The sequence below is a fragment of the Dreissena polymorpha genome, chromosome 10 (assembly GCF_020536995.1).
Source record: "Dreissena polymorpha isolate Duluth1 chromosome 10, UMN_Dpol_1.0, whole genome shotgun sequence".
NCBI classification, from domain to species: Eukaryota; Metazoa; Mollusca; class Bivalvia; order Myida; family Dreissenidae; genus Dreissena; species Dreissena polymorpha.
In genome coordinates this window covers 44,293,661-44,310,801 of record NC_068364.1, presented here as the reverse complement: position 1 = coordinate 44,310,801, position 17,141 = coordinate 44,293,661, and the positions used below count along the sequence as shown (strand labels likewise).

The following is a 17,141-nucleotide window of genomic DNA, read 5'->3' as shown; positions in this document are numbered from 1 at the left end:
CGCCAAACCGCCAACATTCTTACTCATCATATATCAAACCGCAAAAAAACGACGGTTGTAAACCGTCAAGATGGCCGCCAAACCTATCAACCAATCAGAAGGCTGATCTCACTCCATTACAACCAATCAGAACCTTGGAACGTCCAAGATGGCGGTATAATCCGTCCAAGATGGCCGCGAAGCCCTACTTTTATACTACTAGTCTTGAGTATGATATGATTAAGTTTATGCTGTATCCATACTCCATAAATATAAACGCACTTAAGCAAACGATATGACCAGAATTCAAAACGTTAGTTGGTAAAATACTAAAGAATACTGTTAAAACTATACATGCTTAAGTTTTTAATTTTTGTTAATTTCATATTTTCAATCATATACTGGTGTTGACAGTTGAAGAGAATCAAAAGACACGTCTACGTGTAAGCATGTAAAAGTAAAATCAATTACTGTTTTAATGAACGGCATTATTTAATAAGGAAACAATGACATGTGCTCGCAACATGGTAAATAACACATTTACGAAGTTATACATGCCCTAATAAATGTGACATGTTTACTCCGAACAGGTAAGTATGAAAGACGTAGCAAAAAGTGAACGTGATGTAGTAAAAAGTAGTAAGACGATTATATAAATGATACTATTCATAAGCGCCAAAGAACATGCTGTGTGTCAGCGCGACAAAATAAATAACCACTGTTCAAAAAAGTAAAAAACAAAAAACAGCCATTTTTAAAGTGCCAAAAATATGATCATTGCAATTATAAATGTCAAATAATGTTCAACGATTTGAAGTGACCATTAACAATTAAAATATGCTTACAAAAATGTAAATGATAACGACGAAGTCGATATTGTAGTTGACGCAAAGAACGCTGAAGATAGTAAAGCCAATGTCAAAGAAGGTAAAATTAATATATAAAAACGTTATATGATTAAGGCAAGAGACAAATTTGGTCAATGTTAACCAAAGGTAAGTGATAAAGACGCAGCGCTGTTACGTAGAGCAACGATATAATATTAGACATAACACATGTTTAATAACTTAAAACGATTAATGAAGATTAGCAAGTACGTATGCTTACGAAAAGGTAAATGATGACGACGAAGCCGATATTGTAGATGATGTAGAGGACGCTGAGGATTGTAAGGACGATGTTCTCGATCTTGTCGGCGAAAGCGCGGTTGTAGAGGAGCCTCGTCACCAGGGCATGCCAGGCGCACACCGCTGATAGCATCACCATAGAAACCAACAAGTACTTGTCCTGGAAACGAGATTGAACACCTTTCTTTGAAAACATTTTTGAATTTGAACGAAAAATAATATCAACGATAAAACGGTGTGGCTTTTTTCATAAATTACATAATATTTTTTAAGTTGGTATTAAATGGGTGCTTGAAACATATGCCTCGCTTTTACAAACGCTCAGTAGAACCACTATGTGTTAATAATGCAACAAATGTGCCCGGGAAAGATAGTAGAAGTTGTAAACTCGTTATGAATTAAATGTATATGAAGTACCGCTTTGCGTAGTTCTAATAAAGGGACTTAAGGGTGGAAAACATTTATTATAGTAGGCTTTTTGGTAGGCGTTTGATAGATTCAAATTATTCACATATAATTTTTTAAGTTGTATATAGTTAATTCTTAACGATTTTATCAATATCAAATTGTTACCATGTACAAATGATATACTTGAAAAGTGTGAACATCGCAAAACATCATAGAAATCTTATATGTTTAATTCTAGTGCGTTAAGATAAATTGTATAAATTTGAGATTTAAAAGCACAAAAATAGAAGTTCATAGTGAACTACGAATAACAAATGTCAGAACAATATGTTATACAAATATATCAATAACTTTAAAATGCAGGGCTGTTATTTATTCAAGTCCTTAATTGAAACCTAAGCAAAATTTTGATAATCTTAATTTGATTTTCTCACAAGCCATAATGCGTTTTGAAAACTTCGATACATAATTTAAAATATTATTAAAAGTTCAATTCATAGAAATGATTTGATGTGACCATTCAGCAAAGCATAGCATTAACAAAATGATTCATTTTAAACTTAAGTTACAACATTTGCTTACATCACTTAAAAATAGTTTAGATAAAAACATAATTAATAATATCCTGGCAAATAAGTGTAGACAACGTATTTATAGAAAGTTCTAAGAGATATTTAATTCCGAAATGACTCACCATGTATGTTAAATAAGAAATTCTAGGAAGACTGGAGTTGACGACAGACTTGAAAGCAACAGCGGTAAGAACAAGTGTAAACGCCAACTGCAGCCGGTTCTGTGGTAGCTTCTTGTCAACGGAGAATGTAGCGAACGATAAACTGCATATCAGGAACTGGAATATAGCGAACGATAAACTGCATATCAGGAACTGGAATGTAGCGAACGATAAACTGCATATCAGGAACTGGAATGTAGCGAATGATAAACTGCATATCAGGAACTGGAATGTAGCGAACGATAAACTGCATATCAGGAACTGGAATGTAGCGAACGATAAACTGCATATCAGGAACTGGAATGTAGCGAATGATAAACTGCATATCAGGAACTGGAATGTAGCGAATGATTAACTGCATATCAGGAACTGGAATGTAGCGAACGATAAACTGCATATCAGGAACTGGAATATAGCGAACGATAAACTGCATATCAGGAACTGGAATGTAGCGAACGATAAACTGCATATCAGGAACTGGAATGTAGCGAATGATAAACTGCATATCAGGAACTGGAATGTAGCGAACGATAAACTGCATATCAGGCACTGGAATGTAGCGAACGATAAACTACATATCAGGAACTGGAATGTAGCGAATGATAAACTGCATATCAGGAACTGGAATGTAGCGAATGATTAACTGCATATCAGGAACTGGAATGTAGCGAACGATAAACTGCATATCAGGAACTGGAACGTATGACGACATAGTTAACGAAAACCGGCATATAAGGAACTGGAAGATATAAGGACAAAGTTAAAACAAAAAGATTATAAGAAACTGAAACGTATGACGACATAGTGTACGAAAAACGGCATATATGGAACTGGAACATATAGGGACATAGTAAAAACAAACGGCATATAAGGGACTGGAACATGTAACGACAAAATGAACGACAAACCGCATATAACGTTATGGAACACTTACTAGTTCAACGTTATATATGCCAAATATGTTCAAAGGCAAACTACATGTACTCAGGAACAAAAGAAAAAATTAAATAAGTGTCTTGCACCTCTACACTTGTCGGCTCAATACTGGAGTATGCGGACAGCCGCAGAAAGGCAAAGTGACTTCATTACGCCCACTCATAGCGGTAGTATTAATACACGTTTGTATATGCAAGTTGTATACATATACTAATAATGTGATCGCGTAGTACATAAATTTAATTGGAGATTTAGCGAATAATATACATATAAACGTAAGTCAATATTACATGACGTTAGACATGTATGCCAATTGTTTTGTTTACATGAATATCACAATGTAGAATAATTCCACGACTTTTCAACATTGTTCCTGTTTAAGTACGGCATAACAGTTTTTCAATGTATCATACGGGAATCAATTGCCAACAACAAACTACATTTTCATTCAAACATCCAGGACAAATTATATGCAAATTCAAGTCTATCGGTATTGTTTTTGTACATTTAAAATGACTTTTCTTATCTGATTTACCTAAATAATTATTTCGCTAATATGAAAAGTGAATATACTTCTCAAACAAACAATATCATACCGTTATCATAAATATATTCCACACAAAATATCCCGGTCGGCGAGCAGCTCGGCATTTGACGGAAAGAGCCGAACGTTTCACGGAATTGTCTACTTGGTCAATGACAAGTTCTTTCTTGTTACACTCCGTGTGAACATATAGGTGCCACTCTTGCTCGTCCACGAACGAGTGCCTGTTAACAACGTGATACTCGTCCTTATCCTCGATTAGCTCGCACTCGCTCATCGGTAACTCCGAGGCTACCGTGATTGTCAGGTCCTAAAAATTGAACAGTACAGCCTTGTAACATGCGTGACTAATAACAATGCCACGCTTTGTCAGCTTTATTCTGGGGAAATTAATCATGAATGCGTGGATCAATCGGCTTATGTCATGGTTGTGACATATTTGACGTTTCAAATATGGCGTTAGGAATGTGAAAAAAAAATTTGCTCTACAAACATTACATTTCATGCCGATAACCTAATCATCCAACTGACACAGACCGATTGAAAAAGCGATTCCAAAATCCCCCTATTCAAACTAAGCTTAACTCTACCTTTAAAATGAACTTCAATACTCGGACCTAAATATTAGAAAGATATTCATGTTATATCCATAAGTCTCATCGCAGTATGCTTTTGCGTGAGATAACAGCTTTTAAGTAAGATACTGAGCAAGCTGTATATGCAGTGTGTCACTGAGCAAGCTGTATATGCAGTGTGTCACTTATGCACTGAGCAAGCTGTATAATGCAGTGGGTCACTCATACTGAGCAAGCTGTATATGCAGTGTGTCACTCATGCACTGAGCAAGCTGTATATGCAGTGTGTCCCTCATGCACTGAGCAAGCTGTATATGCAGTGTGTCACTCATGCACTGAGATAGCTGTATATGCAGAGTGTAACTGAGCAAGCTGTATATGCAGTGTGTCCCTCATGCATTGAGCAAGCTGTATATGCAGTGTGTCACTCATGCACTGAGCAAGCTGTATATACAGTGTGTCACTGAGCAAGCTGTATATGCAGTGTGTCACTCATGCACTGTGCAAGCTGTATATGCAGTGTGTCACTCAGAGCAAGCTGTATATGCAGTGTGTCACTCATGCATACTCATGCAAGCTGTATATGCAGTGTGTCCCTCATGCACTGAGCAAGCTGTATATGCAGTGTGTCACTCATGCATACTCATGCAAGCTGTATATGCAGTGTGTCACTCATGCATAAATATGGCAATTAGTGTATATTTCAACGAACTATTTTAAGAGCCTCACTAAGGATTAGTATTATTTCATGTTCCTTTAAGAAGGTTCGTCTTTTGAGAAGCAAAATGACATAAAAGCATGAGCGTAAACACGACTGATAAGAAGTTCCAGAGAAATTTGATTTGACGATCGTTCAAGATGTCTTACGATCTTACCTGCACGTCAAACGGGAAATCATCCAGTTCAAGATTTTTTTTCAAGCTGTATATGCAGTGTGTCACTGAGCAAGCTGTATATGCAGTGTTTCACTGAGCAAGCTTTATATGCAGTGTGTCACTGAGCAGGCTGTATATGCAGTGTGTCACTCATACTGAGCAAGCTGTATATGCAGTGTGTCACTCATGCACTGAGCAAGCTGTATATGCAGTGTGTCACTCATTCACTGAGCAAGCTGTATATGCAGTGTGTCACTCATGCATACTCATGCACTGAGCAAGCTGTATATGCAGTGTGTCACTCATGCATACTGAGCAAGCTGTATATGCAGTGTGTTACTCATGCACTAAGCAAGCTGTATATGCAGTGTGTCACTCATGCACTGAGCAAGCTGTATATGCAGTGTGACACTCATTCACTGAGCAAGCTGTATATGCAGTGTGTCCCTCATGCACTGAGCAAGCTGTATATGCAGTGTGTGACTCATGCACTCAGCAAGCTGCATATGCAGTGTGTCCCTCATGCACTGAGCAAGCTGTATATGCAGTGTGTCACTCATGCAATAAGCAAGCTGTATATGCAGTGTGTCACTCATGCACTACGCAAGCTGTATATGCAGTGTGTCACTCATGCACTGAGTAAGCTGTATATGCAGTGTGTCACTCATGCACTAAGCAAGCTGTATATGCAGTGTGTCCCTCATGCACCGAGCAGGCTGTATATGCAGTGTGTCACTTATGCACTAAGCAAGCTGTAAATGCAGTGTGTCACTCATGCAATGAGCAAGCTGTATATGCAGTGCGTCACTCATGCACTAAGCAAGCTGTATATGCAGTGTGTCCCTTATGCACTGAGCAAGCTGTATATGCAGTGTGTCACTCATTCACTGAGCAAGCTGTATATGCAGTGTGTCACTCATGCATACTCATGCAAGCTGTATATGCAGTGTGTCACTCATTCACTGAGCAAGCTGTATATACAGTGTGTCACTCATGCATACTCATGCAAGCTGTATATGCAGTGTGTCACTCATGCATAAATATGGCAATTAGTGTATATTTCAACGAACTATTTTAAGAGCCTCACTAAGGATTAGTATTGTTTCATGTTTCTTTAAGAAGGTTCGTCTTTTGAGACGCAAAATGACATAAAAGCATGAGCGTAAACACGGCTGATAAGAAGTTCCAGAGAAATTTGATTTGACGATCGTTCAAGATGTCTTACGATCTTACCTGCACGTCAAACGGGAAATCATCCAGTTCAAGATTTTCCATAAACGTTCCCTTGGCGACCCTTTTCTCGTAAATGAACGCCTCTCCCTTGTCATTGTACATGACCCTATGACGTATCTGCTCCTTTGGATCGCCTAGCGAGTTCTCGATGTACAGTTTTGGGTTCCACAGGCGAGCAAAGTCCACCTCGTCCGTCTGCAAATAAAAAAAAAAAGCTACATCTCAAAGGAAATAATAATTTTGTATTGGCTGACCTGAACCATCAAATAAAGCAATAATGAACGTCCGAAAACATAATCAGGAGATAAATTATTAAAGAAATCCCCAAGTAAGGCGTCAAGAAACATAGTAGAGAAAGTTGAGAAATTATTGTCAAAATCCGCAAGTCGAGTATTCAGACAAATGCCAAATAACCTTTACAAGAGAACACTAAATAAAAAATATGAAACACAAACATGGTAAAAAAAATAACCAATTAAAGCTTATACCAATAATAGCCATGCCACATTTAACGCTTATTCCAGAATTACAAAGCAACTATTTGTTTATGATAAACAACTGCAAATACATTGTAATAAAAAAGAAAGAAAAAAACAGCATTTCTTTGGATGGATCTTTAAGATCAGTTACAACTTCCTAACCATAGGCTGAGTAGACCAAGCAATCTCTTTAATATAATGAGCATTTCAGGACCTCCATCTCCCCATCACAACCCCATTCTAAAAGTCCCAGTTCTCTTAATGGCTGGGCAATGTTGATACGTATGTTTGGACCAAATGTCTTTATTATGTTGACAGACATTTTATTTTCTTTAATCGGTAATATTTATTATCTATACAGAAGGTATGAAACGCCAAATACGACACAATTGTGATGAACGATAATTGTCAAACACGCATTTGTTGTTTTTTTCGATTTTACACAGAAACGCACGAATATAAACATATGGCATTATCGCACAGTATCTTACAACGAACAACAAACAAACCTGATCAGACTAAGATCCCGTATATGAACATCAATACAGTATTTGGTATTTACCAATGTTTGGTATTTCTCACACGAAACTTAATGTGAATAAACATTTGCATTTCGAACTGCCCTTAAGCAAGTCGCGAATTCCTTGGTCAGAGCATCGAACTACACTAAATCCTCAGAAACATGACTAATGACGTAGCGTTTTAATTTTCTGTCAATAAGTACACAGAGACAAAATTTGACGTGCATGATTCATGGAGCTTGCCGAGTTTCGTGCGTTTTAATGTTTGTTTGCCAGATAAGTTATGCTTGCATGACGCCACTCATGAGATTGTATGAACATTTGAAAATGCGGTTTCGGTGTTCCACTTTTTTCTAGCAATAGGCAAATACTGCGTTTCTAGCCATGTGCATATATAATCAATATTAACATTGTTTATTATTTTTTTCAATCAGTACATTTTTGTAAAGATCACCATATGACATTGTAAACTTAAATACATGGCGCGGGACGGGTGTCCCGAGGGAAATGAGGTGACCTTTTTTTAATCTATGATACCGCTGCCGGTGATTTCAATCACCTAACGTTGTTTAATTCTTTGACACGAACCATGGTTATTCAACGTTTGTTTATCATACGTCAGTAAAAGTAATTTCAAAAGCAGCCGTTATTATTAAGATTTTGCCTTTGTTTTGTATCTTTAATGTTTATTAGTGTTAAAGAGCGGAGCATCGGCCTGTTGCCAATTAACTAATTTAGGGATGTTTAAATCAATTTTCCGTAGGTGGCAGCTATTCCCACGGCATATATCGGCACGTAGAATGTTGCATTAGTTTACTATATATGTACCATTTTGGCAGAGCAAACATGATAAATCAACAACGGACAAGGAAATAAATATCCCTTTTCGTCAACTGAATAAATATAACATAATTGCATCGTAATTATAGTTTATCTCCTGTACAATAAGTCGTTTTAACACTTTTAGTCTTACTGGATGCATGGTCGTATATATTTTTACAACGTCTTCTTATATTTATGATCAATAGTTATAAAAATGTGTTTATGAACTGAAAGCATCAGTTGGACGCAATCCTTTAAAAAAGTTAATGGTTGCATCAGGCTCTTTCTGAGTTTTCAGGAGGCTGCTGCGAATCTCAAGGCTCATGTGGGTTTTCGGACAGCTTGTAGACAACAATAGAGGGTATCGGAGTTAAGCGGGAGACACGAACATAGAATTAACAGACTCGACAACATGAGAATCGACATATCTATAAAGTATTAACACCTTACCGTCTTGTTGCAACGAGTATATACGATTTAGACAATTGCAAAGAAAACTGGATTCCAACTGCAATTTGTTTTACATAAATATATTTGACATTTGAGTTAGTCATATTAAAATACAAAATGAGATAGCAAGAAACAAATTAGTACATAGAAAGGAAAAATAAAAAATAAAACTGGTATCAAACTGAGAAATTTGATAAAAACAACAACAAAATACGTCGCTATTACCAACTGCTCAATCATGCTTGGTGAATAACCCTGTCCAACATATGAACACATAGAACAGGCCTCATGTTGTTCTTATTTTACCCCCACCACCCCATGTGTATATTATAAAGTTTACAATAATATTTCAATAAATAAATAGTAAGTGAAATAAAACCCAATGGACTCTGCTTTAATTAGAGATATGTACTATTAAACAAATACATATTTTATAGTAACATGCGCATAGTACAAATTGTGCTTATTTATAAATTGAGGATGGACAGGTCTCGTTTTAGATAAAATGTTTCCTTACATGTAGAGATTTTTCAAGCGAACAGATAACATGTTTATGTTTTAATATTAAACGAAAACATACTTGTTTGGTATGTCTTCATTTTTCGCATATAGTTATTCAACAGCTATAGATATAGCTGTAGATAGCAAAACGATTAAGATGATATATTCATCGACATGCTTTTTTAATCGCGTTTGAGTCCTTATATTATTTTGATTGTATCATCGACACCCTTTTAACGTTGTACTAAGGTCGTACTAATAATATACTGATTCAAACATCGAGACAATATTTGTGTGTATTATCTGGAGTAATTGCAATATTATGTTAGAATAAATATTCCCATAAAGGTGTCGTGTTCAAGCAAACCGTCTTACCACGACGGCCTGCCCCTGCTGTCCGTCTAACGTCGGTTCCCGCCATTTCGCCTTCACGATGACGTCAGCGTTGAACTGCTCCTTCAGTGTGTCAATCTCGCCGACTTTGAAAAACTGGACAACAATTTCAACCTTCACCTGAAAAATAGTAAAAATGTTTTGCATTCATTTGCAAACCATTCAATACTTCCTACCTTGTTGTTAATATTGCTCACCTTAAAAAGCATTCGCTGTGAAATGAATACTACTTAAATTACTTTGACATTTGATTCAATCTTAACGATGTTGAGATGTCGACAATTTGAAATAGATTCAACCTACTCGAAATGTGGATAACATATATATATCATTCTTTCAATGTTGCCGACTTTAGTTATTATACTCGTGTTTGTATACTGATTTATGTTGATACATTCAGTGTAGAGTAATACTAAATCATCAACTACTGCATTTGTTTTCGAATGATTGTCTTATCTGAAAAAATACTTTTTTTGGAAACAATCACAAAAAAGATGTCTTCATTTTAACCTATTGTCTGTCCAATTACAAAGCACTTGCTTAATATAGATCGACCAGTATAAACTATACACTTGGGTTGGTTTCTATATTTTCATATGGTTGTGTGCGTACAAGGTTTATTAGCGTTTAATGAGACGATAACATTATACCTTTATATTTAGGGAGAAAATTCTTAATCGATTTTAATCGCTTCCAAATACGGAAACAAATGCAATCATGGTATTATACTTTTAGAACAGTCATGCATAAAGGCCAGTACTATTAGAACGGATGCCATTGTCATCTACATATGTGTAATAAGTATAGTCGTATGTGAGACAATGACTTCTGCCCAATATGTATGCAGAGTGACAAAATCAGGCTGGGGGTAACACAGATTGATGATTAAAAAGGATAACCATACTCCGCTTAAATATCACCGAGAATGTTCATACATTTTTATTAAAAATTCTATACAAATTGGTGTAAAGAAAGAAAAAGAGTTCATCAATGGTATATCTTTTAACAGTAAGACTATACTGGGTATTGTATGTGCGGAAGTTGGCGACGCCAAAAACATTATAAATTACTAATGGCCCAAGCATTTGCGCATAATCATCCGATTTCATTCTTGCATGACAATATTTGTTACAGTTTTAACAAGAACATCTCATGCATTAGGGCGGTATCATATTTTAAGGAGCAGCCACTTATGCATGCAATCACTTAAATACGTGTCTTTTATTTAATGGATGGTAAGATTCTATAGTAACGGTTTAGTATGATTATCAACTCCAAAACATATGTTTTTGTCTTTTTTTCAAAAGTAGTTTACTTAATAACCAAAAAAATAAGTTGACAACTGTGACCGCTAAATGGAAATTTAGGATGAATTTACATTTGGAACACGTAATAGTTGTAGCACATTAGACTAAAATATGCTTATTATTTGACGAGAAAAAATTGGACGATTCGGCAAGAAACATATAAATTCAATAGGCTGATAAAAATAAAAATAATACCAATGTAATTATTTACATCGCATATCCACGATGCAAAACCAAACGGTCAGTTTCTTGATGTCAACTCATGTCTTATATGTTTGGTATAAATGTAACATGGAGCTTAAGCACTGTTGCAATCCTTTTATATTCGGTCGATGATCCGTGAATAAATAAGCGAACGTTGTACAACTCTTAAACGACAATTCCTCTGCAAACATACATTTCTAACTCGTTAAAAGTTGTAACGCGAATGCTTATTATTGTACATTGTAACCATTTCATTTAAACACTTTAGAAAATACTATTTGAAATGGTGAAAGTCATAAAACTATTATATTATGAACATATTCTGATGATACGTGCCGTATCACCGAGCATTCCACATTCCAGTATTATTACGACACTAACGTTCCACGTATTAAGCTGTGTAAGTAATGGGAGAACGTCGTAACTAATTAGCACCCGTTAAATGATCCGTGTCAGAAAGCAATGTGTCTTAAGCATTTGCTACAAAATCTAACTTAATTGTTGGAGCTGAGAGCAAAACTAAAGATAAACGTGTACTTTCATTGACGTTTCCTATGCAGTTTATATATTTGTAATATATATTTAATCTGTAATATATATACTAGTAGGTTGTCTGTATGCCATAGTCTGAAACAAATAGTCGAAACTGTCTATTTCATGTGTAAATAGAAATTATATTATAAAAACAACTCACATACTAGAAAACTAAAAATCATATGAATATATTTCAATCAATGTATGTTTTAAATAAATATTTATATATTTTTCAGTTGCCTTTACATAACAAGTACTATTTCGCCATAATGCGCAGCACATAATCGTATATTGCATCTATGAACCTGCCGAATTGTCATACCTGCTGCATCGATGAACATTCCCCATTGGTAACATTGTTTTCAATCAAGCAACCGCCACCAATATTCCCATTATGTCCATTATGAATAATTTCCATCGTCAGAAGCATTCCCAGATTAAACACCGCCGTTACTGAGTGTATAGATAACATAGATATTTGTTAAACATTATAACTTTATAGATATGTTATAAAACATTTATATATATACTTATCTTAATAAAAACAACATGTATATATAAATATATACAATAAATAATATGAACAATCGTATGCATCCGTTCATCATAAAAGCATATGAAGACGTCAAGTTTGCGACATGTTCAATATAAGGCATAATATCAGACACAACTGACAGGACAACGTTCCTTATTAAAACAAAATTGTCCAGTTAACATCATAAACAATCCAGCAATGTAATTTCCATTTTCTTGTGAAACACTCTTCTCCAAATGCATCTTTTCTTTTTGGTTTTGCGGCATAAATCGTTTAAGCAGTTATTTGTACTGGATTATGAACATTCGCCAAGTCGACACGTGAAGCATTGACAACAAATGCTTGCGAGAATGTTGGCAACAACAGTCATACATTCTGGTTGAAAGGATGCTACATAGGTGCATGAGGGATGTCAAATCCTAATAGAATGATGTAAACCTCATAGACAATTTGCAAACAGATGTTGGCCAATTAATTATGCTATCCTATTCTATAATTATCATCAGTTGGCAGTTCGATACACGTGCAATTTATGTCATGATGTACATGTCTATGACGTAATGATGTATGAAACAGCGCATCGACAAAACCACTAAATGCCTATACAGTATACAGTTGTTTTGAATTATAAAAACAGTAGCTAAGCAACATTACGCATGCAAGTTCAAAAATGTTTGGTATATTTTATTCGAAGACAAAATCTACAAAAATATTTATATAGAACATTCAAGTGTAAACTTCTCGTCTGCGATTGATTAGAGTCGTCTTCTAGGGATTTCTGTACGTTAAACGTGTGAATATCAGTGCGGCACTCATTCATATAGAACGAGAACTTAACCCATAAAATGTATATTCAGCCTAAAACGTGTGCACAAATATATTTCTACAAGTCGCAGAGATGATCGGATAATTATCTAAATAAAACAACAATTATACGCATGTAGGTGTACCATTCAAAATAAAAGACCGCATTATGTATTTCTAAAGGGTTATATGTTTAATATATCTTATATAACGTTTACGTTACATTAAGGAAATGGTATTTTCTTCGTTATAAACACAACCATTCAATCATATATTGATATTACCATAATGCATGGCATACTGATAACCCGTTTAACATTTGCAAAATTCCACAACATAATTACGCGTACATCAGCATATAATATTAATATCCATTTGGCCATATATGTAATTTTATATTGCAGATAAAGCAGAAAAAGATGCTTAGATATATACGAATATTGAAACATATTCTAAAATGAAAAAGATATGGTGCTAATAGTATGTTACTAATAAATAATGAACACATATTTCGTTCGTTTGAGTAGTCAGGTGATGTAATCATCAGTCTATTGTAGACATTTACAATGATATCATATTTATTAATCGATCTATATTATCATCTTTATTGAATCATTTTGTTCTCTCCATTAGCTGAAAGGCACGTAACAGCATTTGTTGAAGAAAACAGTTTCTGTTAAAGGTTTCCAGACATCGATTAATAATGAGATGTTAAAAGCATTATCCGACCCCCCCCCCCCCCGCCGCTCGAAGTCACACCCTTCAGATAGGTGTCTGTTTTGGGTTCATTTTATGGCATTTTGTGATCGTACTTAAATGATTTAGGCAATATAATACTATCTTATAATCAAAGTACTGGCAGTACTGGTGTGACGATGCTTTTGAAGAGGATGGATATGAAACATCAATTTAAGTTTATCTATATCACCACAATTGTGTATGTTGATACGAACATTTGGGTACGATACAAAATTTGGGTACGAAAACTTTGGGTACGAAAAAAAATTTGGTAGGAAAAAAATTTGCGTACGAAACATTTTGGGTACAAAAAAAAGTTTAGGGGTACGGGGGAGTAGTACCCGTGGGTAACTTGACCCATTTAGCGAAACTGGGAGGCGGGTAACATTCTTGTTCATTAAGTATGGCAATACCTTCATGATGATTCTCGAAAGTAGGTATGAGCACATGGCCGGACCATGTGAGCTCATTCGTATGAGCACTTGACTATCCGAGTTCGCCCTAGAACATATGGATAAGTTAACCTAATAGCGAAATGACCTTATACATGTATATGCTGAAATCTAACAATCGAACGAAATATCAAACATGGTTACACTTTGGTGGTTGTGTAATTTCTGTTAGAATATCGTATTCAATATGTAAATTTTAAATGATTGTGCCCGCACTTGAGTTTGTTGCCTTGTTTGAGTCTATACGCGCCTAGGCTGCACCCAGTGTGTGTATTTGTGTTTTTCCAGGGTAATGATTTACCTCCGCGCTGAGGCTGCATAATGTTGGGACCCGGAGTGTGTCCAGCACTCGTACCTAATAAGATTAGATTGACGACAGTTGGGACAAATTTTGAATGATAGCTGCAATTTCCAGCTATTTGTTTTGTACTGAAATACTTTTTAATTTTGTATATGGTCAAATGCTGCGGGGGGATGAGATTATCCGGAAAAAATACACCTGTCCGGAATGGTGACCACAAAACAGACAAAATATAACATTGCGCCGGGAGCGGGAATCGAACCGGTGTCGTAAAGGTGAAAAAGCGAACGTCCTTACCTCTGCGCTAGCGGGACGGACAATTATGCGAAAATGTTGTTTTATCTATATATATCATAGCAGTGCAGCGTTTACAATTTGCAGGGTCGAAATTGTTCGCATTCTTTAGTTTTGTGATCACGTAAAAAGTTAATTTTACATGTTTTTATTCGCAATTTATTTACTAAATCGAAAACAAATATCAAACAAAATAGAGAAAATATATAGTTGATTCATTGGTCCATAAAAATAAAATGGATGTAAAATTACTAATTTGAAATTAAATTCTGATACACTTATTGAATCTGTTTCCCCAGGATATGTTGTTCGATTAATATTTACCTTTATCAACACGAACGACAACTCTGCTAGGAGAATGTTATCAATAAAAATCAACGAGCAATCTCCTACGAAGTGGCGAATGCCAAGGGAAGTAACTGAAAAATCGAGTTATCTCAATCGGACTGGCTCGGTCTTTTACATAGGTCGCCATTGTGAAGAATTATTTTTACTGATTATCTAACCTTAGACGATGCTGTTCCAGCATCGTCAAAAAGGAACATACGTGTCTTTCAATATTCATATAGTTGTCAACACAGAATATAAAGAAAAAATTAGAAACATTTATAATTCGTTTCTTTTCATTCTTGCAATTACCATCGTTAAAAGAACATTAATGACCGTTATAAAGAACGTAGGAAAATATTGTAGATATCGTATGTGCTAATACATTAGAAACTGCAAAGTCGTTTTAAAAGTGTATGAGATAATTGAATTATGTTAAAACGGAACAACGTATCTTTTTTATTTCTAGTTAACATGAAATACAAAAAAGCATTTATTTTAAAATATGACTCAAAGTTCTTTAAATAGTTTACCAAAAAATTATTCATACTTTTAAAACTTATTTCTATTTTTACAAACTATATAATATCACATCGTTTTTGGTTTGTAAGCGATGTAATATCACTTCATCTTGAGAAAAACCCTTTCTGAACGAAACGGTTTTGCGAGGAAATATTCCGCAAATATATGAAGAACGATATTTGTATGTTCGGAACACTTTACATTTCTTTGTTACTGTATAAAATATATAAAATACATGTAAAAATGTACAAAAAACACGTTGTTTCTTCAATTCTTTGTATTTTGTTTAATTAAATAGCCAAACTGTCCAAGACACATCATTGTATACACATTGATCCTGCTATACTGACGTTCATAGATAAAATTAACATTCGTTGTAATTGAACAAATTCAACATACACACCATGTTTTACTGCTTGCTTCACTGAAAATGTTGCGAGGTCAGCAACGTGCCCAGCACTCATTTAACAACAACAGCCGTAAGCCATACTTTTATATCGCTTGCTAAATAATCAGGCATGGAGTGCGTTTGAATTATTGAACAAGAGATGTCTCCATAGGGTGGCATATGCCCCCGAAAAACGCTTTGATATGAGCATTTTTCGAAACCGAAACGCAAATTTCGAAACCTAAACGCGGACCCTTAGTTCAAGGTCGAGCAACAGGGGTCACAATTTGTGTGCGTATGAAAAGGCCTTTTCCATATAATACACATGCATACCAAATAAGAAGGTTACATCTGAAGCGACATAGAAGTTATGAGCACTTTTCGAAAGCTAAACGCAAAGTGTGACGGAAAGACAGACGGGCAGACGGACGGACAGTGCGATCACTATATGCCCTTCGGAGGCATACAAATATAATAGTTACTCAAACTGCATCAGTTGTTCGATAACGTCACTTTTTGAGAAAATGTAATAATACAATTTCTTCAGTTTGGATGTTATGCAAAGGCGATAGGTTAATAATTTCAGTTTTGATTAGTATTTAAAGAAGCCTAGCCCATGCTAAGTCGACAAAATGATTTTTTCAGCAGAAGATGTATTATTTCAACTAGATGTTGTTGGCCCCTGTCAGTAAGGCTTTCAATTATTTAACACAATGTACAAGATTCACAGTTAGCCTTAACTAAGACTATAAATGTAAATTCTCCCCATGATGAACACGTGTGGAGACGTATTTTACACATGCGTAATGAATTATTAAGTTGCATTTCGGACAAGCTGTTGATGGAAAAAATTTACCATTGACCTTAATATTTCAAAAAGGGTTACTGTTATAAATGACACGCATTGTTAAGGTTATGAAACTTTGTTGACAATGTATTTGAAATAGCATAATGAAGATGACATTTCATCCCAAAAGGCCGTTTTATAACCATAGAACATTGTTTAACTGTTTGAAAACAAAGCAAATCATTAAATAATGGCATGGGTGGGATTGAGCGCGTGTCTTTCAACAAATCACAACGATTTGTCACTTATAACGTTGTTTTGTTTTGAGGATCCAAATCCAATCATGTTGCATTTTACCTGCATCTATAAACA

General features: G+C 35.2%; 1 protein-coding gene across 2 annotated transcripts in view; it reads right to left on the bottom strand.

Moving 5' to 3' along the window:
• The window catches only part of LOC127848766 (cys-loop ligand-gated ion channel-like), a 75,399-nt gene that overhangs the window by 24,231 nt on the left and 34,027 nt on the right, over positions 1-17,141 (bottom strand). For both annotated transcript variants that reach the window (XM_052381367.1, XM_052381368.1), the window contains 5 exons: positions 9,559-9,696; positions 6,411-6,605; positions 3,780-4,037; positions 2,209-2,364; positions 1,087-1,266 (listed from right to left, as the gene is read on the bottom strand). In XM_052381367.1, the coding sequence (XP_052237327.1) occupies positions 1,087-1,266; positions 2,209-2,364; positions 3,780-4,037; positions 6,411-6,605; positions 9,559-9,696 (927 nt within the window). The remainder of the gene's footprint in view (positions 1-1,086; positions 1,267-2,208; positions 2,365-3,779; positions 4,038-6,410; positions 6,606-9,558; positions 9,697-17,141) is intronic.